The 25,313-nt window shown below is 39.8% G+C and overlaps 1 protein-coding gene across 50 annotated transcripts in view; it reads right to left on the reverse strand.

Moving 5' to 3' along the window:
* GBF1 (golgi brefeldin A resistant guanine nucleotide exchange factor 1) overlaps nucleotides 1-25,313 on the reverse strand; it is a 126,565-nt gene that overhangs the window by 26,943 nt on the left and 74,309 nt on the right. For all 50 annotated transcript variants that reach the window (XR_011522315.1, XR_011522314.1, XM_070557733.1 and 47 more), the window contains exon 4: nucleotides 3,869-4,000. Coding sequence is in view for 48 of the 50 variants with exons in the window: in XM_070557733.1 (XP_070413834.1) it covers nucleotides 3,869-4,000 (132 nt within the window). In the remaining 2 variants the exon portion in view is untranslated. The remainder of the gene's footprint in view (nucleotides 1-3,868; nucleotides 4,001-25,313) is intronic.

A 25,313-nucleotide genomic window follows, 5' to 3' on the forward strand; every position in this document is an offset into this window, starting at 1 on the left:
GGCAGGGATATGGCAAAGTTTTGTGAGTGACAAAGTTGCTCCAGAGGCGGTATGGTGTAACACAGGAGCACCTCCTAGTTTTAAGTAATGGGAATTAGAAAAAATTCTTACCATTTTCCCTTTCCTGGTACATGAAATTAATGGAGTCTCTGAGCCTAAAGTTCAGGGGATGGCTGAGAAATCAGAACATTTCTCTTGCAACAACGAGCCAGAAGACTTTCATTAATTGTGAGGTTTTCATCTTTCTCTTCTGTCCCGCTGAGTCTCTGACACATAGTCAAAGACTCTCTTTGTCTTATTTACAGCATGCTCTACTCAGCATCAGGAGTGGCTAGAGGTCATGCAGAAGGAAGCCAATATCATGATGATATTCAGTACATGGGGTGACGCAGCTCCTATCACCCTGACTCTTCGTGTTTACCCCAATCAATACAGAAAATCCTATATTCTCAAGGCCCTTGCCTGAGTCCTCTCTCATAGCCCTGCCTGATGGTCCTTAATCAGGTCTCCAGGGTCCATAGCAGGAAATCCAGGTCCTTCTCAGTGTTGTGTAGTGTTTCAGAGCTTAGTGAATGGCAGCTTTGCTCCCACATCACAAGGCTCCTGTGGTCTGTTTCTTCCCCCTCTTTCAGTAATCTCCCTTGTTAAAGTAGCTTAAGCTCTACTGATTGTTATGTAGCTCTTATCCTCTGAACTTGAATGAAGTAGCAAAGTTAATTTTCTAAAAAGGCAGGTAAGAGTGATAGGTCTTTAGAATCACACGCAGGGCCTGCCAACAGGCCAGGCAATCAGTGGCACCAGGGTCTGGCAGTTGTGTGGGGCCAAACAAAAGGCTGGTCCTTGGAGTAGGACCTAAAATAATCCTAGAAGTCTTGGGTCACAGGATTGAGAGATGGAGGGTAGTTTCTTCTAGAAGGGCAGCCTAGACAAAAGATTGTTTAGCTTGGGCTCACTTAGCAGACCTTGTCTTCTCTGGGACCCCTTCCTTAGAATGTCCTCCTTTCCTGGCCAATCTGGAGGACACTGCAGGGAAATTTGCCAATCTCATCTCCTTTGCCTTCTGGCTTTCATACACTCCTTCCTGATCCTTTTCTCATGTCCACTGCAATCACCACCTCCAGCATTCTCTTTTCCCACCACAGGAAACTCCAATGACCAGCTGGCGTGAAGTCTCTAATGACCATCTTGTCTGCCAAGCCCAGGGAGGGGAGAGAGTAACACTGACAAGAGAAGGGAGGGAAAAGGCACAGTGGACAGCTGCTGGAGTCTGTGAAGAGAGATTACCTGCAGGTGGTGCTCAGGGCAAGGCTGGAAGTAGCTGGACCTGAATTTTGCTTAGAAAAATTATGAAGCTAGGACTAGAGTGCCTAGAGAGGCTGATGCACCTATTCAGAACCTAGTTGGCACCCAAGATTCCTGCTCAGGATCCTGAATGCTTCAGCTAAGCAAATCCAACTTTCTAGAAAGGGTTTTCTTGCCCTGAACTGAAGGCCATTTTCTTTCCTGGCTAGCTACAGTCTGAGCTGACTCTTTTCTCGTCTCCCTACCTAGAAACAAAGACAGCTGCTTGTTTTCTATGTTCCTCACCCTTATACATGGGCTGGCAATAGGAGAAAAGGAATTCAGGATCCTGAGTAACAAGATCAACTAAAGAGGAATGCAAAAAAGACACCATAAACAAATTCAGAGATAAACATTTGGGTAAACACTGGATAAAATATTTGGGCTAGGGGCCAGCCTGGTGGCGCAGCGGTTAAGTGCGCACGTTCTGCTTTGGCGGCCCGGGGTTCACTGGTTCGGGTCCCGGGTGAGGACATCGTGCTGCTTGGCAAGCCATGCTGTGGTGGGCGTCCCATGTATAAACTAGAGGAAGACGGGCACAGATGTTAGCGCAGGGCCAGTCTTCCTCAGTAAAAAGAGGAGGATTGGCAGCAGATGTTAGCTCAGGGCTAATCTTCCTAAAAGAAAAAAATATTTGGGCTAGACTTGGAAAAAATATTTGTAATATTATGATAGATGATGGGTTAATGTCTCCACTATACAAAGAACTACAAATTGATAAGAAAAACAAACAAAAAACTCCATGAAAAAATAGGCAAAGGACAAGAAATTCAAATGTTCAACCTTGAGGAAATAAAAACAAGAAAATACCCAGTATTCATCCACCAAATTAGCACAAATAAAGAATACTGATAATATTCAGTGCTGGTGACAGGGTGGGGAAATGGAAACTCTCAAACATTACTGTTGGAAATGCAAATGCTGTAATCTTTGGGAAAGGAACTTGGTAGTACCCATGAAAATGTAATATGCACATAGCCTTTAATCCAGAAATTTCAAGTACAGGAATCTGTCATACAAAAGGAAAATTAATAAATAAGGATATATGAACAAAGATGTTTATTACAGCATCATTTATAATGGCTCAAAATAGGAAACAGCCTAAATATTAAATATTAATCAATAAGAGAATGATTGGTGTTATATCTATATGGAAATTATATGGCTACTAAAAAGAAAAAAAATCATACCAGGGGCTGAGGGGAGGGGGAAATGGTATATTATTGCTTAGCGGTTAGAGTTTCTTTTTGGCACGATGAAAAAGTTTGGGTAATAGATGGTGGTGACAGTTGCATAACTTTGTGAAATGTAACTAATGCCACTGAATTATATACTGAAAAATGACTAAAAAGGCAAATTTATATGTTTTTTTGGTGAGGAAGATTGTCAGTGAGCTAACATCTGCTCCCAATCTTCCTCTTTTTGCTTGAGGAAGATTGTTACTGAGCTAACATCTGTGTCAATACTCCTGTACTTTTTATATGGGATGCTGCCACAGCATGGCTTGATGAGCGGTGTGTAGGTCTGTGCCAAGGATCCGAACCTGTGAACCCTGGGCCTCTGATGCTGAGCGCATGAACTTAACCACTATGTCACTGGGCCAGCCCCTATTATACGCTTTTTTTACCACAATAAAAAAAGAATATACAAACTTATAGTTATAAGATTAATAAGTTCTGGGAATGTAATATACAGCATGGACTATAGTTAACAATACTGTATTATATATTTGGAAAGTTGCTAAGAGAGTAGATCTTAAAAGTTCTTATCATAAGAAAAAATAAATTTGTAATTATGTGAGGTGATAGATGTTAACTAAACTTATTGTGGTAATCATTTCCCAACATATACATATATCAAATCATTATGTTGTATACCTTAAATGAATAGAATGTTATATATCAATTGTATCTCAATAAAACTGGGGGAAAAAATAAAAGATGGATAATTATATCATATATATCTTTCTAAGTTAACACTGCTAAGTGAAAAAGGAAAATATATAGCACATAAGCCTATTTTTATTTCTTTTTTATAAAAGGTAGTGCTATTATATATATACTTATATACATGTAGAGAAAGGTATAGAAAGATTCGAACCACCCTGTTAACATTATTTACCTAAAGGAGGAGGAGGAGCATTCAGAAAGACGGAGGCAAGGCCATTAACTTTTCTTTTAGACAACTCTTTATTGTTTATCTTAAAATAAGCATGCATTATATTTGAAAAATAACTAAAAATAAACCAAACCAAACCAAATTTCCAAGGGCACCATATCTTTAACTCCCTGCAAAGCACACACAAAAAAAACTAGAGTCCCAAGGAAACCTCCTCTCCCTCCCGACTTTGCACAACTTGAGTCAATTAGCATGATGAGTAACCAATAACAATCCTATTTCTCTTCTACAAAGAAATAGATGCTGGGAAAACTTTCCAGTATCACCAGCTCATTGCCTAAAGCCTGACCACCGCAGGAGAGGCAGGAAATGAAGTGCTGTGGTCATCTAACAAAGCTTGAGCTCTTACCTATGAGCGCATATGATAGGAACTTGTTGACAGAGGTGAGCGCCAGTCCAGTGATAGGGCCAGTGGTATCTTCAGAGCGAATCACTTCCAGAAATGGGCGAAGGAAAACATTGGGCTCAATTTCTGAGAGTTCTGCAAGAAAAGAAACAAGAATGAAGAGATGCCATCTAACAAAAAGTTAACCCTAGAAAAAGTCCCTTGTTATCTGTGCCACGAGGCTAGAGCTCTTAGTAGCTGGGTCCATCTTCTTCTCACTGGATTACTTTGAATCAAATCCCAGACACTGTATCATTTTATCTGTAAAATGTTTAGTATGCAGCTCTAAAAGATTAAGCTTTAAAAACCATAGTATTATCACATTTAAAAAATTAACAATAAAATGGTTAAGATGGGAAATTTTATGTTATATATATTTTATCACAATCTAAAAAAGTTAACACATTCCTTAATATCATCAAATATTGCTGGGTCAATTTTCCATGTCCATTTCACCACCCTCCCTAGTGATACACAGGCAAACCTCATCTTGAGTACAGCCAACATGGCCAAAGAGATCCCAGGATAAGCTGCTGCTGTCTTTATGACTTTTGCTGTTATGGTCAAGGTCACTTCTCTTAGAGATAAAGAATGTAGCATATCCCAAGAAGATGAGGGAAGCTTTGAGGTTTACAGTCCTTTGCTGCAAAATAAGCCTAAAAAGAACAAAAGACTGCACAGTCCCTACTCACGGAGGCAGTTTACAATCTTGGAAGGTCCGAACCATTCTCCAGCCTCCTTTCTGCATAGAGCCAGCAGAGGGCTAACTGCCCTGAAGTGAAGGGGCAATTTATAATCTTTATTTTACAGATGAGAAAAGAAGTCTGAGATAAGATAGATGACTGGCCCCAAATCACACAGCTAATAAGAAGCAGAGCTGGGATATGAACCCAGTCTATATAAATGGTGCCAAAACTTGTAAAACCATTAGGTCTATTCTAACTAACTACTAGCACATACTCCTGAATTTAGAAGGTTTCATTCCAGGTCTAAGAAGCTACGCTACACCAGACTTGCTCCCTACCCTACTCTGCCCAAGGTTTAATTTGTTTTCCTAGAGTCTTCTGTGCTTTCATCTTTCAGAACCAGCTCCCTAAAAGGCTTCCTAAATAAGACAGGAAGATTTAGGGACATGATCAAGGCTGCTTACCTTTAGAGACAAAAGGAAGCTGGGTTTCCTAAGCACTTTCATTTTCATGCAAATGCAGGGAGCTTCCCAATCAATTCCTACCACCTCTCTCTGGGTAAACATTCTCTGGGCCCGGCTGCTCCCCAGATTAGTGCTTTAATTAATTGGCAGATTGGGTAGCATTTTCCAAGTTTGTCTGTACAGTGATCACATCAGCTGTATAAAACCTGCTTCTCATCCCCCACAACCCCCACCTAGAGATGTACAATTTGTAGAAAAAAATCTAGAGAAAAACCTTTGTGTGTCTAAGGTGGTAGACGGTTGAGATGGAAGGAATAGAAATACTTGGAAAAACTGAAATATATAAAATGCTTTTTAAAAGCACATTAAAAATTTAAAGTCATCTAGTCCTGCTGCTTTAGGAACATAACTGTATTACACATGATTTTGTCTGTCATTTAAAAAATGGTCATGTTTGGTATATTTGAGATATAAAAGTCTAGATGGAAAAAAATATTTGAGAGGCAGGACAGGGAACGGATTTTCAGAGCTTTCATCCAGTTGCAGTAATTATACTTGCTTCATGTCTTCCTTCATGGTGAATGACTAGGGCAATTTTACAGCCATGGTTTGACACTTCCAAGGCCATGTGCATTCTGCCTCTTTTGTTAAATTTTTTAATTTAGTAAAACTGACTCTTTTCTGGTATAGAGTTCTATAAACTTTAACACTTTTATAGATCCCTGTAACCACTGTGGCAACCAGGATACAGAACTATTTCATCACTCCAGAAAACTTCCTCCGTTATCCCTTCGTAGTCACACCCTCCCCCATCCCTAATCCCTGTCAACCACTGATCTGTTCTCCACCACCATAGTTTTATCGAGAAGGTCGTACAAATGGAGTCATACAGCATGTAACCTTTTGAGACTGGCTTCTTTCTTCTTTCACTTAGCACGAAACCTTTGAGGTTGTCTAAACTATTGCATAGATCAATAGTTTGCTTCCTTTTTATTGCTGAGTAGTATTCCCTTGCATGTCTGTACCAGAGTTTATCCATTCGCTAGTTAAAGGACATTCGGCTTCTCCAGTTTGGGGCAGTTATGAACAGAGCTGCTGTAAACATTTGCATACAGATTTTGTGTGAAGAACATTGGTTTTCATTTCTCTAGGATAAACACCCAGGAGTGGGATTTCTGGGTCAAATGGTAAGTGTATGTTAGGCTTTATAAGAAACTGCCAAACTGTTTTTCAGAGTCTCTTTACCACCTTGCTTTCCCACTAGCAATGAGAATTCTAGTTTCTCCACATCCTCTCCAATAATTGGTATTCTCAGTATTTTTATTTAAGCCATTCTAGTACATGGGTAGTGATATCTCCGTGTGGTTTAAATTTGCATTTCCCTAATGGCTAGTGACATAGAACATTTTTTGTGTGTGCTTATTTGCCATCCATGTATCCTTTTTAGTGACACATCTGTTCAAGTCTTCTGCCCATTTTTTCAATTGAATTGTTTTCTTACTGTTGAGTTTAGGGACTTCTTTATCTATTCTGGATTCAAGTCATTTATTGGCAATAAAATTATTTATAAATGTTACCTCCCAGTCTGTAACTTGTCTTTTCAGTCTCCTACCAGTGTCTCTCACACAGCAGACATTTTTACTTTTGATTAAGTCCAGTGTATGAAGTTTTTTCTTTTGTGCATTGTGTTTTTGGTGTCATATCTAAGTACTCTTTGCCTGGGCCGGCCCAGTGGCGCAGCGGTTAAGTGCGCACATTCTGCTTTGGGGGCCCAGGGTTTGCTGGTTCAGATCCCGGGTGCGCACATGGCACCGCTTGGCAAGCCTTGGTGTGGTAGGCGTCCCACATATAAAGTAGAGGAAGGTGGGTGTGGATGTTAGCTCAGGGCCAGTCTTCCTCAGCAAAAAGAGGAGGATTGGCAGCAGATGTTAGCTCAGGGCTAACCTTCCTCAAAAAAAAAAAAAGTACTCTTTGCCTAATCCCAAGTCACAAAGATTTTTCCTATGTTTTCTTCTAAAAGGTATACAGATTTATGCTTTTCATTTACACTTATAATCTATTTTGAGTTAATTTTTGTATAACGTGCGAGGTTTACACCCAGGCTTTTTCTTGCATATGGATCTCCAATTTTGCCAACATGATTTATTTAAAAAAAACAATCTTTTGGGGCTGGCCCGGTGGCATAGTGGTTATGTTCGCAGGCTCTACTTCAGTGGCCCAGGGTTCACTGTTTCGGATCCCGGGTGTGGACCTACGTACTGCTTATCAAACCATGCTGTGGCAGGCATCCCACATATGAAGTAGAGGAAGATGGGCATGGATGTTAGCTCAGGGCTAATCTTCCTCAGCAAAAAGAGAAGGATTGGGGGCTGGCCCGGTGGCGCAGCGGTTAAGTTCGCACGTTCCGCTTCTTGGCGGCCCGGGGTTCGCTGGTTCGGATCCCGGGTGCGGACATGGCACTGCTTGGCAGCAATGCTGTGGTAGGCGTCCCACATATAAACTAGAGGAAGATGGGCACGGACGTTAGCTCAGAGCCAGGCTTCCTCAGCAAAAAGAGGAGGACTGGCAGTAGTTAGCTGAGGGCTAATCTTCCTCCAAAAAAAAAAAAAAAAAAAGAGAAGGATTGGCGGTGGATGTTAGCTCAGGGCTAATCTTCCTCAAAAATAAATAAATTAAAAAACAATATTTTCTCCATTGAGTTGTCTTTGCATCTTTGTCAAAAAACAGTTGGCTTTATGGGCCAGCCTAGTGGTGCAGCGGTTAAGTTCACACTTTCTGCTTCCGCAGCCCGGGGTTCACCGGTTCAGATCCTGGGTGTGGACCTATGCACTGCTCATCAAGCCATGCTGTAGCAGGCATCCCACATATAAAGTAGAGGAAGATGGGCACAGATGTTAGCTCAGTGCCAGTCTTCCTCAGCCAAAAAGAGGAGGATTGGTGGCAGATGTTAGCTCAGGGCTAATCTTCCTCAAAAAATAAATAAATAAATAAAATAATAACATAATAACATAAAATAATAAATAAATAAATCTGCTTTATTTGTGTGAGTCTCTTCTTGGTTCTCTGTTTTGTTCCATTGATCTGTGGTCTATACAGTACCACACCATCTTGATTCCTATAGCTATACACCATCTGGATTCCTATAGCCATATTCTAAGTCTTAAAATCAGGTAGTGTGATTCCTCCAACTTCATTCTTTTTTCAATACTGTTTTCAGTATTCTAATTTCTTTGCCTTTCCATTTCAATTTTAAGAAAAACTTGTCTGTATTTACAAAAAATCTTGTTGGGAGTTTGACAGGAATTACAGTGATTCTATAGATCAGTTAGGGGAGAAATGACATTTTTACTATGTTGTGTCTACCAATCCATGCACATGGTATGTCTCTCCATTTATTTAGATCTCCTTGATTTCTTTCATCAGTGCATTGTAGTTTTCAGCATACAGGTTCGGTATATATTTTGTTAGATTTATACCTAAATGTTTAATTTTATTTGGAGTGTTTGTAAATGGTATTGTGTTTTAATTTCAGTTTCCACATGTTCATTGTTCATATATAGAAATGTGATTGATTTGTGTATCGACTTTGTAACCTGCAACCTTACTAAACTCACTTATTAGTTCTAGGATTTTTTTTGTAGATTCCTTGGGGTTTTCTACATAGACAATTATGTTATCTGCAAATATACTGACAGTTTTATTTCTTCCTTTCCAATTTACATGCCTTTTTTTGTTTTCTTTTCTTGTCTTATTGCACTGGCTAGGACTTCCCAGACTATGAAAGTAGACATCTTGTCTTGTTCTTTTTATATATTGCTAGACTTGATTTGCTAATCTTCTGCTTCTTAAGATAGAAGAATTCAATGTGGCATTGAGAGGCTTGGAGAGAGCAGGAGTGATACCATACAGAGGCTTGGACAAAGTTCCATCAAGAACTCTCTGGAGGAATTTAAAATTATGGACTAAGAACAGTTTAGTGGATACCAGGGGAAAGGTGGGGTAGGGGGTGGGCACAAAGGGTGAAGTGGTGCACCTACAACACGAATGACAAACATTAATGTACAACTGAAATTTCACAAGATTGTAACCTATCATTAACTCAATAAAAAAAAAAAGAAAAAAAAAAGAACTCTCTGGAGGCATACACAGCATACAATCCAGTCAGTGGACAAGGGATCATTAGCCTCACTGCTACCAATAGCCAGGCATATGATACTCAAGTTCATCTGTCAAATTAGGTAGTTGGAATCTATGATTACTAAAATCCATTTATTCTAGAACTTCCATTCTGTGAGTCAACACTTTATGGAAACTTAGTGATGGAAAACTAGAGGGGGTGGACTTTTTAATGAGCCCCCAGGAAGCTTTACTATCACCCTCACTCCTCAACCCTCTAAAAAAAGAGAATCACGGTATATAAAATTAACTTTCCCAAAAGAGTTTGGTCTAGGCAGAATTGGAGTTTTGCTCTCTAGGTTCAACTGCTGATTGCTAGGAGCATCAGAGAAGCTTCAACAGGAAGAACTCCTGTAGCTTTTGGTGGTGAGGAGGGGACACAGCAGGGGAGGTTGTGCTCCTAGCAGGGCACCATTAGTAAGAACATTTCTGATTTAAGGGGTACCTCTTTGTAAACACATAGTTTAAAAAAAAACAAAACTAGAATTTTGATTCATAATCCTGGTAAGGATTATGATGGTCCTCTAGAATACTGCTTCTCAAACTATCTGTGGTGAAGGGCCAGAATTTTTTTTATGTCAATCCATTGCAGACCCATAGTTTTATAAATAAAACTAATTACTAGAAAATGCAATTTAAAAAACAAAGACATAATACAAACTCCACTTTATTATTAGAATAAACATACAAAAAGTTACTTGGCAAGATGTTATAAAAATTTCTAAATGCTTTCTCTCAATTTCTGTATACACCCCACAGTGTACCAACCAAGGAGCAGTTTGTGAACCTGAAACCATGTAGAGATTATACTTCGAGTAATAGTGCTCTACAAAAATAAGCCATAATTTTCAACTAGCCATTCCAGAAAATCCTCCAAATCCTAGGATATTATAGTTAAAATAGGTCCTCAAAATAATTTACAAATAAGGTAGTAATTAAGATTTAGGGAAGTTAAGTAAGTTGTACAATGCCACAAATCAGTTAGTGTTAGAACCAGGACTAGAAGTTGAGAGCACTAGGCAAAAACATGGGCTTTAGAGTAGGGTTCAAATCCCAGTTCTGCAACTTAGTGGCTATGTGATAGACAGTAAACTTTTCTAAGCCTGATTTTATCACCTGTATAGTGGGTGTTAGAGAATTAAAATAAATTACATTTAAAAATAAATAACAGCAGCTAACATTTATTGAGCTTATACTATGTACAGGCACTGTGCTCAACAATTTACACACATTATCTCATTTAATCCATGTAAAACGTGGTACAATGCATAGAATAAAGTGAACGTGCAATAAATATAACTAAGATATTATTATTCGAGTGTTTTTTTTTTTGAGGAAGATTAGCCCTGAACTAACATCCACGGGCAATCCTCCTCTTTTTGCTGAAGAAGATTGGCCCTGAACATCTGTGCCCGTCTTCCTCTATTTTTCATACGTGGGACGCCTGCCACAGCATGGCTTGATAAGCAGTGTACAAGTCTGTGCCTGGGATCCGAGTGGGCAAACCCCGGGCCACCCAAGTGGAGCGTGTGAACTTAACTGCTACCCCACCGGGCCAGCCCCTATTCGAGACTTTTTAGCTCTAGAGTCCCGGTCCAGTGTTCTTAACACTGAAAGTTATTTTTTAAGATTTAAGTAAATTCAAAAACTTCAAAGGTAAGCCTTCTATCTTTGACTACTGAACCTTAAAAGGGATACAAGTTAAATAAATACCAAGATAACTGGTGGTTGTTATTTATGTATGGTGCAATTTGGGATAGCTCTTTTAAATTCTGAGAGTTTCAGTTTTCTCCAAGGTACACATAGTTATCAGAGAAAGGAAAAAACTTCCTTTTTTAAATGAATGATTGAAGTATTTATCCTCTTTTTAGAAGAGAGAAAAATAACAATAATAGCAGCTACGGTTTATTACTTTGTGCCATGCCATGCGCTAAGCACTTTATATACCTTCTCTCTTCATAATTATCCCTATTTTGAAGACGAAAATGAGACTTAGAAAGGATAAGTAGATCTACTCACCCGCTAAGATCATACAACTAGCAAGTGTTGGAAATGGGAATCAAATCCATGTTCATCTGTCCCCGGCCATTTGACTCTACTACTTCCTATGACGCCAGAACAGAAAAGTTTCTGGTGTTCTACCTACTGGCTCGGCCTGCCTGGGGACTGAGATTCAATTGTCTAGACCTTCTTCAGAAGAGTAAGAGTTGCCTGAGTCCTTCAGGAGAAAGGTGCCATGATGCTGCTCATAGTAAGCAGGCTGAGTAATTTCACAACCAAGGAGATACCTGATACCCCTGCCAAGCAGCCAAAATACCCACCCTGGAAGGCTGTCAACCTCAAGGCACAAACAGTCCAGTAAACAGAATGCAGATCAGGAAGAGGGTTGCTCTAAAGGTAACTGGTTCATGTTCTAAGATGGGAAGAAAAAAAGGAATGTGTACAAAAAGGAGGGGAAATTCAACTCCCCATTGGAGAAAGAAGACTTGGGATCCTTCTAGGACTAGGCCACCCACTTCTAAAATCAAATTCAGGTCCAACTTCTGGCTAGTCAGTGATGAATAAGAACAATTACAACAAGAATTATTAAATTCTGGAGAAGCTCATAGGCCGCTTCAACACAAAGCAAAGTGAAGCCCTTTAGAGACGTCTTAGTGGTCTTCTGTCCATACTCTGCTCAATACTAGTGAGCAGGGAGCTCAACTCCCTATATTATGACATTAAGACAGAGATGTCTCAGTTTGGCCCAATGCCAGTCTGAGAATCTGCAGATGTTCCCCAAGTCTCCTGTCTTCTCAGATAAGGAGGTGATCTGTCCAAAAGGGGATGAATCCTTACACTGTTTTCTCTTTTCATGTCAGAGCTACGACCCTCTCTGATAATCTATGTCTAAGGCCTCAACATGTAGCCTCAAGCACTGCCCTTAGACAAAAGGGAACACTCTCTTCCTAGCCTACAGGGGAGCAGTCACCATCCTCCCAGGAGGCTTGTGGTCTCCAGCTTGCAACAGCCTTTTCTCATTTGGCCAGCACTGGGCTGGCACATTCCTGAGCCAAAATGCACACATAAGCTGCTTTCCCTGGTAGCGAAGCTCTTCACTCCTGAGTGACTCTTATCAGAGGCAGTTGGGCATTCTCAATTGGATTACGCTGACAAGGAAAAAGGCCTGTGGTATATTATTTCAACACCACTTGGTTTCAGAAATGCCTGTCTCGACTCTTTTGCCCTCAGAGCCTACTTCTCCCTTCTTGCCTACTAGAGGGTCACTAGCCTGCTCCCATCCTAGCTCTTCATCCTGCAAATATTGGCTCATGTTCCTGGAGACAGAATATCGGCATTCACAAGGTGGATCACGTATAACAGACTAATAAATCAGAGCATGGTAAAAACAGAAGTCTAGTTCATTTACCCCTCTTGACATTTCTGTATCCAGAGAAACAGGACAAAATTATTTGAGCATAAAAGCTTTTTGGTTTTTGGCTTTTCTGTCTATGCCTGCACATTCCATTTTAGAAGAAAGTGTTAGGTCCTTATACTCTACTTTTCTGACTATGCTATACCCAGGAATATTTCTTGTGAAAGTGAAACTAAGATTGAGAACAATCTGCAAATGGAATTTTTGAGATACTTGAAGTTCAGTAGGAAGGAGTTGTGCTCTTTTTGGTCACTAGGGAACCTAAAGAGCAGTGATCCAAAGGATGAAAAAACTAAACTTTGGTGAAGCCAGAAGCCTCTGGAATATCTGCCTCACCTTTATTTCCAGACCTTGAATGGTCTGGTGGGGATTTAGGCTTGATGTCAGGAACTGACTTGAGAGAAGACTGCTAAAGGGCAGCTCTCAAAGAATGTATTACCTAGTCTGGACTTAAGGGTCCAACCCAGATAAGCTTTTGCAATTCTGTCCTATAAAACAGGAGAAATGAAATAAAGAAATGTACTAGGCCCAGTCTTGGTCTGTCACTAACTATGTGACCTTGTGCAAAACACTTCACTTCTGTAGGCCATACTTTCCTCAACTAGAGGGTTTTCCTGAGGAAGGTGGTGGTGGTAGTAGTTTAACTAAATTCTACAAGGCTCCTTTAGATCCCTAAAACTTAGTGTAAATGCAAAGTACAGTTTGGGAGTAAATGCACATGAATACAGTCTGTTACAAAGGTAGCCTGGTGGGAAAGTAAGCCTAATTTGTTTGTCTAAGCTCCTGACAGTGGATCCTCTTTTTTCAGCTATCATCCAACAGTTTCCCAGGTCTGTTTCTTTTTCTCAAACAAATGCTTAGTTTCTTAAGGTACCTTTAGACTGGTGGGGCAGCAAGTGGGGTGGGGGAGACATTATCTTTGATATTATGACCCTTTAAGAGACAAAGTATGGTGATGGCTTAATCACTACCACATCCAGGTACAAAGTGGGTCCATGGGTCCACCCAGGGCCAGCAGTAGAAGATAACAGTACCAACCAACTTACCCTAAGAAAGGCAAATTATTTCTAACACTTGATCCTTTAAAAACTCTTTGGGAAATATTCATTTTTCAGGCTGATCTATCCCTTAAAGGCCAACCCAACCTGTTTTTATAACTCAAGAAACCAAACCTTTACTCTTTCTCTGATTAAACATGAACCATTTCTGAACCTATGCATCTTGGGCTTTTACTGAAAGTCTGAAAACCTTAAGGATTAGAAACCACAATTTTATATTTTCCCCTAAGCTGTCTTTGATGAGTATATTGTAGAAGGTCACGTTCATGAGGTCTCAACCTAAGCCAGAGATGACATAAGAACCTCCTCTTCCCTAGATATCTGGCCCAAAAATGTTCAAGATGACCAAGAAAGAAAAGGGTTTTTGGTATTTACATATGCTATCTGGCTCAAGCACTTTGTCGGGACCTTGGTCACCTCTCTGGCCCTATAGCAGGTGCACCTCTCCTTACGGAGAGGGCAGGAAGAAGATGTATCTTTTTCAGGATTGAAAACCCTGAGAGCACACAGAGCCCATAGCAGACTGCTTTCAGTAAATCTCTGCTCCTGAAATCTTCACTTTTACCATCTCCTCCTTGTTGAGTAGGGCCACCCTGGTCTGCCTAAAGTCAGATTTAGCCTTCACTTTCAGAAGATAAGACAAATACTTAAAGGCAGCATACATATGGGAAAATAGGTTATTGCATGACTTTCTCCAATATGATGCATGAATCCTGATTGGAAGAGAAATGTGCATTCCTGCTAAATAGCCAGTTTAGATTGCTGCTAGGAGCTGCTATTTACCATCCTGACAAGAAGAATCTCATTCCATCACCCAGGACAGCAATCTTAATTTGCCTCAGACATCAGCAACAGCTACATGGATTATTAAGCACAATTATTATACATAGATTATTTATTTTATCCTCCCAATAACCTTGAGAAATAGTATTACTGTCCCCGTTTTACAGATAAGGAAACCAAGGCTCTAAGAGGTTAAGTGACTTGCCCAAGGTCACACAACAAGTGGAAGAGGTAGAATTTAAACCCAGGTCTGTTCTGGACTCCAAATCAATGCTCTTAAACACTGCATTATGTTCTTAAATATGCCATGCTATTGCTACCGGTTTACTACTAGATATATTAACTACATGACTTGGATGGCAAATAAAAATTTAAGGCTCAACTATCCTAGAATTGAAGTTTCTTCTGCACCTTTCTTCCTCCTAACCAATGACTAAATACTGTTAGTTATTGATTTTAGTACAGCCACACGAATTAAGCATCAGGTTTGCCCAGGTTCCCTTCGAATCCAATAGGAAGAGTGAGGCCCCTTTGACAAGGTTGGGAGGGCTAACTGAGGCCTACAGGGACTGGCCTCAAACATATCTCAGAGGCCCGAGGACAGACTGATCCATCTGTCTTACTGAAAGCACATGCCTGATGTGTATCAACTCTAAACACTAGTTCTCTTCCTTCTAGAGGAAATCGGCACATATTGAAAGGAAAGCAATTAGGTTGTAACACACAGGCAAACCAGAGCTGCTGTGGTCCTTTACTCTGCCTTGCCGTTTTCTGCATGCATTGCACGAGACCAAGCCCAAGCTTAAGCAGGTAATTTGAAAGCCCAGGAGAAATTAAAAACTTCTGTGGCTATACTTTAAAATAGAACAATTCACCCCAGCTTCATGCAGTCATTACACTTGGAGCTACTTTTTCAATCCAAATTCCTCTTGTAGTTTAGTAAAAAAATTTGTTGTTTGACGGCAGCAAGAAGAGAAGACAATTACAGATTTATTATCAATTACCACCCTCTCAGGTCTCCTCTAGGGGCCTGAAGGAAAGTAAAAGAAAATAAAAAAGAACTAAATTCTGAATTGACAATAGCAAAGTCTACATATGATGGAAAAGACTGAATCAATAGCCAAAGCTTTTGAAGAAGAATCAGAGAATCCCTAAAGAATATCAATTATTTGGGACTGGTAAGCAACATCTCCCGGTCCCTTAAGTGCACAGAATCCTACTTATTCACCTTTCTCCGACAGCTGGAAATGGTTTCTACAGCAGCATATCACAAATTCTTAGAGACACTAAGACTGAGGAATCTTATTCTACCTTAGCCACCCTTTGTGCTAATGGGCTCAAGAACTTCATGATAAGGGACATTTCCCATTTTACTGATGGGGAAAACAAAGGCATAAAAAATGTAACCCATAAGGGCCAGGACAAGTACTCCAACCACTTGCCATTGTTGCCTCTAAAGACACGTTTGTGAGCTGGAGAATGAACAAATAAAGTTTACGGGAGCAGCAGTACTCTGAGAAGTCACATGTTATTTGCTCTGAAACGTGCCCAGAGAATCTTTAAGACAGCTGAATCTGGAAGAGCAATCCTAACATGGTTGGGAAAAAACTTGAGAAAACATGGGACAGAACCCGAGTTCAGCCAACACCTGTTCCTCCAACGATGTCTGTCTATCTCTCTCTCTCTTTCTGTCTCTCGTTTTATCCCAACTGCACACAATACAAAAGCTGCATTATACTGGTAAAGTTGCATTCCAGCCTAGAGTGCGCAGTTAATGTTTTTTACAGCCCACATGCCTCCTTGTGATGGATGACCACTTTATAATGAAATACTTCATGTTCAAACAACTTATAAATAGTGAGTGTTCTATTACATGGCTTTCAAAACAAACCCAAATTCAGAAAGACCCAGAAAGAAACAAGGATGACTCCTGAAAAGAGAGGAGGAAATTAAGAGAGAATCCTCTGTAATGCCTTCATTCCTAAGGAAGGTTTAGTCCTAAGGAGAATTTGGTATCTAAAAAGGCACTGATTTCAACAAATAATGTTAGAACAATTGGACATCCATATACAAAAAAATAAGCCTGGATGTAAACCTCACACATTATACAAAACTTAACTCAAAATTGATTATAAGTGTAAATGAAAAGCATAAATCTGTATACCTTTTAGAAGAAAACATAGGAAAAGTCTTTGTGACTTGGGATTAGGCAAAGAGTACTCAGATATGACACCAAAAGCACAATGCACAAAAGAAAAAACTTCATACACTGGACTTCAGAAAAGTAAAAATGTTGGGGCTGGCTGGGTGGTGCAGCGGTTAAGTGCGCACGTTCCACTTCGGTGGCCAGGGGTTCGCCGGTTCGGATCCCAGGTGCACACATGACACGGCTCATCAAGCCACGCTTTGGTAGGCATCCCCCATATAAAGAAGAGGAAGACGGGCATGGATGTTAGCTCAGGGCCAGTCTTCCTCAGCAAAAGAGGAGGATTGGCAGGAGATGTTAGCTCAGAGCTAATCTTCCTCAAAAAAAAGTAAAAATGTCTGCTGTATGAGAGACACTGGTAGGAGACTGAAAAGACAAGTTACAGACTGGGAGGTAACATTTATAAATAATTTTATTGCCAATAAATGACTTGAATCCAGAATAGATAAAGAAGTCCCTAAACTCAACAGTAAGAAAACAATTCAATTGAAAAAATGGGCAGAAGACTTGAACAGATGTGTCACTAAAAAGGATACATGGATGGCAAATAAGCACACACAAAAAATGTTCTATGTCACTAGCCATTAGGGAAATGCAAATTTAAACCACACGGAGATATCACTACCCATGTACTAGAATGGCTTAAATAAAAATACTGAGAATACCAATTATTGGAGAGGATGTGGAGAAACTAGAATTCTCATTGCTAGTGGGAACGCAAAGTGGTAAAGAGACTCTGAAAAACAGTTTGGCAGTTTCTTATAAAGCCTAACATACACTTACCATTTGACCCAGAAATCCCACTCCTGGGTGTTTATCCTAGAGAAATGAAAACCAATGTTCTTCACACAAAATCTGTATGCAAATGTTTACAGCAGCTCTGTTCATAACTGCCCCAAACTGGAGAAGCCGAATGTCCTTTAACTAGCGAATGGATAAACTCTGGTACAGACATGCAAGGGAATACTACTCAGCAATAAAAAGGAAGCAAACTATTGATCTATGCAATAGTTTAGACAACCTCAAAGGTTTCGTGCTAAGTGAAGGAAGAAAGAAGCCAGTCTCAAAAGGTTACATGCTGTATGACTCCATTTGTACGACCTTCTCGATAAAACTATGGTGGTGGAGAACAGATCAGTGGTTGACAGGGATTAGGGATGGGGGAGGGTGTGACTACGAAGGGATAACGGAGGAAGTTTTCTGGAGTGATGAAATAGTTCTGTATCCTGGTTGCCAGAGTGGTTACAGAGATTTACATATGTATTAAAATTCATAGAACTGTATACTAAGAAAAGTCAATTTTACTACAGTCATGTGCGGCATAATGTTTCAGTCAATAAAAGACTGCATATATGAAGGTGGTCCCATAAGATTAGTACCATATAGCCTAGGTGAGTAGTAGGCTACACCATCTAGGTTTGTGTAAGTATATTCTATGGTGTTTGCACAAGGACAAAATCACCTAACGATACATTTCTCAGAACTTATCCCCATTGTTGACACGTGACTGTATATCATTATTAAAGGAAAAAAGGTATTGAAAGAATCTTAGTCTATGAATCTCAGTCTGGCTCACGTGAAGAATGTCATCCACATGATGCAGCCCAATACCAGGCCTTGGCTTCCAAAACTGAGATCTGAAGATATCCAGATTACGTTTAAAGGAATGGCCACCCATAAAGGTGGACCTGAACTCAGAAACACCCTTTTTCCTTGAGGGTTTGTGGAAAGTCTAGACTGGCATAGAGAGCCTATTTCTTCTCTCCCTGGGCTCTTCTAACCAATATTAGAAAAGATTTGGAATTGGAACCTATTTTTTCGAAATCTTCAGTTGAAGCAGCCCTGTAAAGACAGATCATGCTTCTGTCAACTTCAACCCACTGAGCATGGTTAGAGAAACTACTGCTTTGGTACATTAAGTCATCTGGCTTTGGGAGCCCACACCCCCAACCTTCAGGTTCTTGCTTTAACCTTTGGCCCATGAGAATTAGTTCCCCAAGGCCTAGGTAAGATAGAGGCATTAAAAATATAGAGAAAGAATTTACCAGGGCATAATTTATCTCCCATAATATTTGACACACAGGATACCAAATCCTACCCAGCTAAAGGCCGTTGGCAATATTAATGTCACTAAGAGAAGTGCTGACTTCTACTGCACACAGCTTCAAGGAGAAAAGGTCGGGGGATAAGAAGCAAGGGTGAGGAGGGGCTTTCGTCTGGCACACGGACTTACTGCACGCTCAGGAAGTATTTGGGCCACCAAAGGCCCCTGTCCTATATGAAGATGCTCATTTACCTGCTTCAAATGTACCAAGCCACAGTATATACCACTATGTAGCCATATCCTGAAAAAGTCTCTAATCCAGCATCCATTAGATTAGGTCTAAATTCTGCTGGCCAAGCCCCAGCTTCTCAGGGGGCTGGCATCAAATAGGGAGGCTGGAGTAGGGTTTCAAACACCTGTTTCAGCTTTTTAAGTGTCCGATTCAGGCCACTGTGCTCTGGCAGCAGGGACCCTGGTGATGTGGGTTCTCTTCTCCTGCCAAATCCTCAACTTAAAGAGCCCAGTCCCTCAGAAAAGGAAAAGATAGACTGGGAGGTATAGCCACTTTGAAGAACTGTTTCTTTTAAAGTTAAACACACATCTACTCTATGATCCAACAATTTCACTCAAGTTTTTATCCAAGAGAAACTAAAACACACATTCACAAAAAGACTTGTAGAGGAGTGTTTATAGCAGCCCATTCATAATAGACAAAAAACTGGAAACAATCCAAATGTCTTTCAAAAAGAGAAGAGTAAATTCTCTTATGGTTTATCCATAAAATTGAATACTACTCAGTAAAACAAACAAATCAAAACAAAACTAGTAATACATGCAGCAACATGGATGAATTCCAAAAACATGCCAAGTGAAAAGAAGCTAGATACAAAAGAGTATATCCTGCATGACTCCATTTATATGAAATCCAAAAACAAGACCAATCTATGGTAGAACACAGAAAGTAGTTTTTTGGGGGAGGGAGGGAGAGGGTAACTTAAACGGGGCATGAGGAAACTTTCTAGGGTGACAAAAATGTTCTATACCTAAGGTCTGTGCATTTTAATGTATGTTAATTATACCTCAGTTAAAAGAAAAAAACAAAAGGGGGCTGTGGGCTTGGAGAGAGCCCTCCCTACTTGGCATTATTCAGGAGAATGACGATATAGAACAGAAGAAACAAATTGCTTTCCCAACTCACCATTCTGGGAGGAGAGGCTCAATAGGCAGCTGAGCTGCCACCTCAGTATCCCTTTGGCAATCTTTGGGGAAAGAAGAGATTTTCAGGTGGTAACTGATATACCCTCAAAGGGACCCTGTTGGTCCCCAAAGGGATGTCACTGAAATGTCTAACAGTGTTTACTTCCCCATTGCTAAAAGTATAATCAGGGTCCAAATTTAGAAGAAAGTTCAGATATAAAAAACTAGGTCCTCAATATTTACAAGTCACAAAGTATTCAAAAATTAAATTATAACCATAGTAATAAACAAGTAAGTCAGAGCTCTAGTTCCAGAACTGCCACTACTCTGTCACAAGGCCTTGCATAAGACATGACCTTCTCTAAGCCACAGGTCTTTCTCTATAAAATGGACTGGATGACCTCTATCTTTCATTTTAGCTCTACCACTGTACGATTTTAACTCTTAAAAGTTCATGTGGCCTTCAGGATCAGATGGGGAAGGCAAGCCTTGTAATCCTTCTCAGTACTGTTACAGAGACTTATCCTTTAGCTTAAAAAGGACCCCCATAGGGATTCTGCATATTATGAGAAATGATTTCTCCCCTCTAACACACTTACAGAGTTAGATTCAGGGAGAAAAGCAGTAAATCTAAGATGTGAGGATCTGGTTACACGGCAAACCCAAGGTGGCACAGGATAAAAGTAGATATCCTCAAAGTCCAGTGGGAAGGGGTGAAGGGAAGCACTTATGTAGTGACAGACAAGAAATAATGTACAACTGAAATCTCACATCAATGTAAACTATTATGAACTCAATAAAAAGGAAAAAAAATCCAGTGGGCAGATTGGAGAAGGAAACAAACGTGTATTGAGCGTCTACCACATGCAAGGTATGCATTGTACTAGGCACCTTGCACACATCATCTCATTTAATCCTTAGAAGAACCCTATAAGACACCTTTTTAATTTCCATTTTACTGATGAAAAATGGAGGTTCAAATAGGTCAAGTAAATACTCAAGACCACCCAATGGTAGAGATGGGATTTGAACCCAGGTCTATCCAACTCCAAAGTTTATGCTTTTTTCCACAACCATTTGGCAGGAAATAAGTTAGAGATCCTAGATCTCAAAGGGGCCCTAGGAAATCCTAGCATTTTCTCCTTCTTGAAAATAACTCATTTCATATATCTTGGGTAGCCCTTGGCACCACACAGAATAAAGAGTTAAACCTACAATTAGGAAGAGGAAATTCCCTGGAAAATTGAAACACATGCTGTAGCTCTGACTAAATTTCACACCCGTTCTGTTGAGCAACATCCATAGTGTGTGAGAAAAGATCCCCCCCGAACCTCCAGTGCCCCCATCCTTTATGCATTCCATCACCTGCTGCCTTCCTTCAGACTAAGCTGAGGGGGAGGAAGAGAGGAAGACTATACATCTTTGCGTGGTGCATATTTAAGCCAGAGGTTAATGAACCCAGGGTAGGAAGAAGTACTAGGTAAAAAAAAAAAAGGAATAATGCTTTCTCATTTCTACTTGGACCAGCATAGGTGGGAGCTCTTATGACAAGCCACAATGAGGGAAGGGGTTGGACTTCTGCTGAGGAGGAAAGGGGGAGGCTGTCCTTCCTGGAGAGTAGGCAGAACTCAGAAGAACAAGGGCAATTTACACCTGTCCCCTTTGTCTGGTATTTCATGCTCAAGTAAACTCTGTATTTCTGTCAATGAGAGTTATGGCTCACCTAGGGGAGCAAATGAGAAGGTGGAAACAATTTTTTTTTCCCTCTGCTATCCCCTTCAACCAGATTCCTGCTTATAACAACGAATTTAGTTATTTGGTACTGAAAGTTGACTGGATAAAAGATGCTTGTGGGAACCTAAGAGGCTAGGGTAGCTACTTGGTATAAAAGAAGGAAGAAAAGGAAAAAGGTAAGGACAAATGAACAAATGCCATTATGATAATTAGTCGCCAAAGACAGTCCCATACAATGCCACCCTTCACATGCCCCTCCTCCAATCAAGAGGTGGGGCTTATGTCTGCTCCCCTTGAATCTGGTCTGTGACTGCTTTGACAGATACAATGTAGAGGAAGTGACAATCTGGGACTTAAACGCCCAGCCGCTGAAAAGGCTTTGAAGCTTCTATTTTTTCCATTTTGGAGATCTGAACTGCCATGTACAAAGTCTAAGCTACCCTTTGGGAGAGAAAGGTCATGAGGAAAAGCCCTGGAGACTGAGGCATCACATCAAAAGAAGCCACATGGTGCCAGACATCCAACCAGTCATAGCTGACTGCAACTGCAGGAGACCCCAAGTGAGACAATTAGAAGAACTGCCCAGCTGAGCCCTAGTCCATTTATGGAATTGTGAGATATAATAAAATGGTGGCTGTTTTAAGCCACAAAGTTTTGGAGTGGTTTGTTGTGTAGCAATAGATAACTGAAACAGCTGGCTTTTGTTGAAAATGAAGCTAGTAGTTCTTTTGTCCTGGGCAGATAACATAAACTGTATTGTAGGAAAACAGGAAAATCTACCCAGTTTTAGTTAAAAAAAAAAAAAAGGAATTTTTATTGGGAGGAAATCCCATTCCCACTAGCAATTAAAAATAAAAAATACAGTGGTTCCCCTTTATCCGTGGTTTCATTTTCTGCAGACTGTTACCTGTGGTCAACTGCAGTCCAAAAATATTAAATGGAAAATTACAGAAATAAGCAATTTATAAGTCTTAAATTGTGTGCTGTTCTGAGTAGTGTGACGAAATCTCATGCCATCCTCCCCAGGATGTGAATCATCCCTTTGTTTAGCATATTCACACTGTATAGGCAACCTGCCCATTAATCACTTAGTAGCCGTCTCGGTTATCAAATCCACTGTCCCAGTATTGCAGTGCTTGTGTTCAAGTCACCCTTATTTTACTTAATAATGGCCCCAAAGCACAAGAGTAGCAATGCTGGCAATTCAGATATGCCAAAGAGAAGCCGTAAAGTGCTTCCTTTAAGTGAAAAGGTGCAAGTTCTAGACTTAATAAAAGATCTATGGTAACTTTTATTACAGTATATTGTTGTAATTGTTTTATTTTATTATTAGTTGCTGTTGTTAATCTCTTACTGTGCCTAATTTATAATTTAAACTTTTTTTTCCTTTAGATTGGCACCTAAGCTAACAACTGTTGCCCTGCTTTTTTTTCTCCCCAAATCCCCCCAGTACATAGTTGTGTATTGTAGTTGTGGCATGTGGGATGCCGCCTCAACATGGCCTAATGAGTAGTGCCATGTTCGCGCCCAGGATCCAAACCCTGGGCCACCGAAGTGGAAGGCGCGAACTTAACCACTCGGCCACGGGGCCGGTCCCCTATAATTTAAACTTTATCATAGGTCTGTAGGTATAGGAAAAAACAGTATATATAGGGCTTGGTGCTATCCACAGTTTTGGGTATCCATTGGGGGCCTTGGAACATATCTCCTGAGGATAAGGGGAGACTACTGTACCTAAGAATAAACTCAAGAAATTTATGGCACATAAATGGAGGAAGAACCTACATATTTTACTAGAGGCACAAAAGAAGTCTTGAAAAAATGAAGAAGGCATAATATGTTTCTGGATAGGGTTGTCAAATATATTATAAAGATGTCAACCCTTGCCATATTAACTTGTGCTTTAGAATCAAAATCCCAATGGGAATTTTAAAAAGAACTTGAGTAAGTAACTCTGTACTTCATGTGAAAGAATAACTAGATGAGGGTAGCCAGAATATTTTCAAAACAACTAATGAGATAAAGTTTTCAGTACTGTTTTAAAATGTATTATAAAGCTTTAACAACAAGATAAGTATACTACTAGCAAAAAAATAGATAGGACAATATGTGGTATATGATATATGCTAGAAGAATATTCAATAAATGGTTCTGTAACACATGGTTAATTATTAGGGGGTAAAATTTAAATTCCTATTTCATTCCACTTGACAAAATAAATTCTATTTGATAAATTCCTTTGATTAAAGGAAGACAGTAATGAATTCACTCAACAAATACTTATGAGCATCAACTTTGTGCCAGTCACTGGACTAGATAATAGAAATATTGTGGAGAACAATGCAGTGCAATCTCTGCCCTCATGGAGTTTCCTGTGTAGTGGAAGAGAAAGACATTAGGTAAGGCCTCACACAAATATTATGAAGGAGAAGTGCAAGGTGCTAAGAGTGTTCAAGAGTTAAATATAAATACTGAAACATATAATAGGTAGAATAAAGTGACCTGAGGTGAAAGTAGTAAACGAGATTCATCAACATATTCTCAGCAGAAGAAAAAGAAATGGAAGCAGAGCTGAAAAGGAAGAATACCAAGTGCCTTTAGAGGTAAGCACCAAAGAGAAACAAACTCTGAAGTGGAAGCATCAGGTGGAGGGTGAGAAAAATAGAAGGACCATTTCAGAGAACAGAAAAAAATGGAAGAAGGGGAAATCATTGAAGAACTAATGTAAGATCATCTCCCAAAATAAAATGATATGATTTTCTAGATCAAAAGGACCCTAAGAACCTAGCACAATGAATAAAAAGAGACCCAGACCAAGTGTTTTAGAACACTGGGAACAAAGAGATTGTAATAAATTTCTAGTTCACATGCAAAGGATTGAGAATCAATATGGGACGAGACTACTCAAGACCAACACTGGAAATGAAAAGACAAAGAAGTAAAGCCACCACATTCTGAATGAAAATAATTTCCAACTAGAACTCTACATCCTGTTAAATCTTCAATTGAGCATCAGCACAGAATAAAAAGTTTCAGATATGCAAGGTCTAAAAAAATTTATATCCCAGGTGTCCTTTCCTAGAAGGCTTTGGAGAATTTTTTTTTTTTTTTTAAACAAAATGAGAGAGTAAACCAAGAAACAAACGGACATGAGATTCAAGAGAAAGGAGTCTAGAATGACAGTTGTACCTGATGCCCAGAGAGCAACAAATGCAAAATGGAAGAGGATAGGAGGTTTTGAGAAGGATGTCTCTAGGAAGAGATAAAAACAGGATAGAAGAGCTGTATGTTTGAAAATATGGGAAAATAGTATTCAGAGAGTTTTTAAAACTGTATTGTAGAGCTTGAGAAGAAATAGTGATAGTAACACAGAAACTAAGCATAGTTTTTAAAAAGAGAGGAATACTTGACTTGGTAGTGAATAATCTTAATAAGGTAAAGGGGAATATTGGTTTACCCAGTTGGAGAGATAACTATATTGGGAGGCTGGAGGGAAGGAAAATGGGAATACTGAGTACTGCCAAAAGTGCTATCTCTACATTTAGGAGTAGGAAGTCAATAGACAGTGCTTCAAATATAAAAATTCTATTTGAAAAAGAGGTGATATTAGCATACTATCTAGAAATATAAAAGTAAATGTCTGAAC

Source organism: Equus przewalskii, chromosome 1 (assembly GCF_037783145.1).
Source record: "Equus przewalskii isolate Varuska chromosome 1, EquPr2, whole genome shotgun sequence".
NCBI lineage: Eukaryota > Metazoa > Chordata > Mammalia > Perissodactyla > Equidae > Equus > Equus przewalskii.